The sequence below is a fragment of the Oryzias melastigma genome, unplaced genomic scaffold (genome assembly GCF_002922805.2).
Source record: "Oryzias melastigma strain HK-1 unplaced genomic scaffold, ASM292280v2 sc00777, whole genome shotgun sequence".
NCBI classification, from domain to species: domain Eukaryota; kingdom Metazoa; phylum Chordata; class Actinopteri; order Beloniformes; family Adrianichthyidae; genus Oryzias; species Oryzias melastigma.
The window spans coordinates 15062-16335 of record NW_023417364.1 but is presented as its reverse complement, the minus strand read 5'-3'; the positions used below and the strand labels follow the sequence as shown (position 1 = coordinate 16335).

The 1274-nt window shown below is 39.6% G+C and overlaps 1 protein-coding gene across 1 annotated transcript in view; it reads right to left on the bottom strand.

Annotated features, from left to right (window-relative positions):
- Positions 1–583: 583 nt before the first annotated feature.
- Positions 584–1274, bottom strand: part of LOC112138260 (protein O-mannosyl-transferase TMTC1-like) — a 5395-nt gene continuing 4704 nt past the window's right edge. Inside the window, exon 4 of the mRNA XM_024260823.1 lies at positions 584–709. Within this exon, the coding sequence (XP_024116591.1) occupies positions 584–709 (126 nt within the window). The remainder of the gene's footprint in view (positions 710–1274) is intronic.

The window sequence follows — 1274 nt, the reverse complement described above, 5'->3', positions numbered from 1 at the left end:
AATTATTAACACGATCAACATAATTCCGTCGAGCCGCTTTTCCCCTTTAAAATCTACTGGAATTACATTGATGTTAATGATTTAAAAATTACAGTAAATCAAAGGATACAAACACTGCAATTACTACGCACACCGCCACCTTGAGAAATAAATTAAAAAAAAATGTAAACCAACAGAAATACTTCAAACTCTTTTACATCCTTCACTTCATATGTGCAACTCTTTTATTGCACTGGTCCCTTCATTATCTTCTGACCTGCAAACACCTTCGAGTCAGGATGAATGAGAGCATCCAAACCTTGGGCTGGTGCTTTCAGAGAGTCCTCACAGCTCCATCTAAAGGCTGGAACGCCATCAAAGACGTCTGCAGATCTCCTGCAGTCTGAGGTTTGGACAGGAACCTTGACGACGTCCCGAGTCTTCTTCACACAACAAGTTTGTTTCCCCAAACTGACGCAGACACGTCACAAAGCACTCCCATCGACACATTCTTACAGTGAAACGCAGAGTCTTCTGTCAGAAGAACACCTTCTGAATGCAGGTCTGCTGTCTGTCTATCTTCTACAGAAAGGCAGAGCAGAACTTATGTGGCTCCTGCAGTCTTCTTCTCCAGCCGGTCCAGCTTGGCTAAGTTCTCCTTCAGAAGCTTGGAGGAGGGGTTGAGGAGCAAGGCCTGCTGGTAGTAGGTTCTGGCCGTCGCATAGTCTCCCTACATGTGGAGACACGTGTAAAGACAAGCATTAAAAAATGTCTCGTGTTACTGTCCAGATTCCTAAGATAAGGAGACAATTGTATTGTGGTGACAGACACATCTCATGTAGTGGTTTTCACATATAGTCTCACTGTGTACAGCATGTGTCAAAGTCAAGGCCCGGGGGCCGGATCCGGCCCTCCAGATCATTTTATTTTATTGTTATTAATGACCCGATGTTATCTTGCGCTTATTTCTAACTTGTATAATTTTGACAAAATATATTTTTATGTATAGTAAAAATATTGAAAATTATTTAAGGTTTAAGTTGATTTATTCTGGAATAATATTCCTGCATTTTGAATATTTAGCTCTAATAAAGCTTAAAAAAAGTTTAAGGTTACGGCTAATTAAGGTTTTTTTCTTTTTTGTTTTTTAGGCTAATTTGGAGTTTATATTTCAGCTACATGCTAGCGGTTTTGGCTAATCAGGCTTTTTTCAGATTTTTCGTGCTATTTCGAAGTTTAACTATTTGTCGGCTAATTGCTAGCTGTTTTGGCTAATTCAGGCTTTTTCAGTTTAT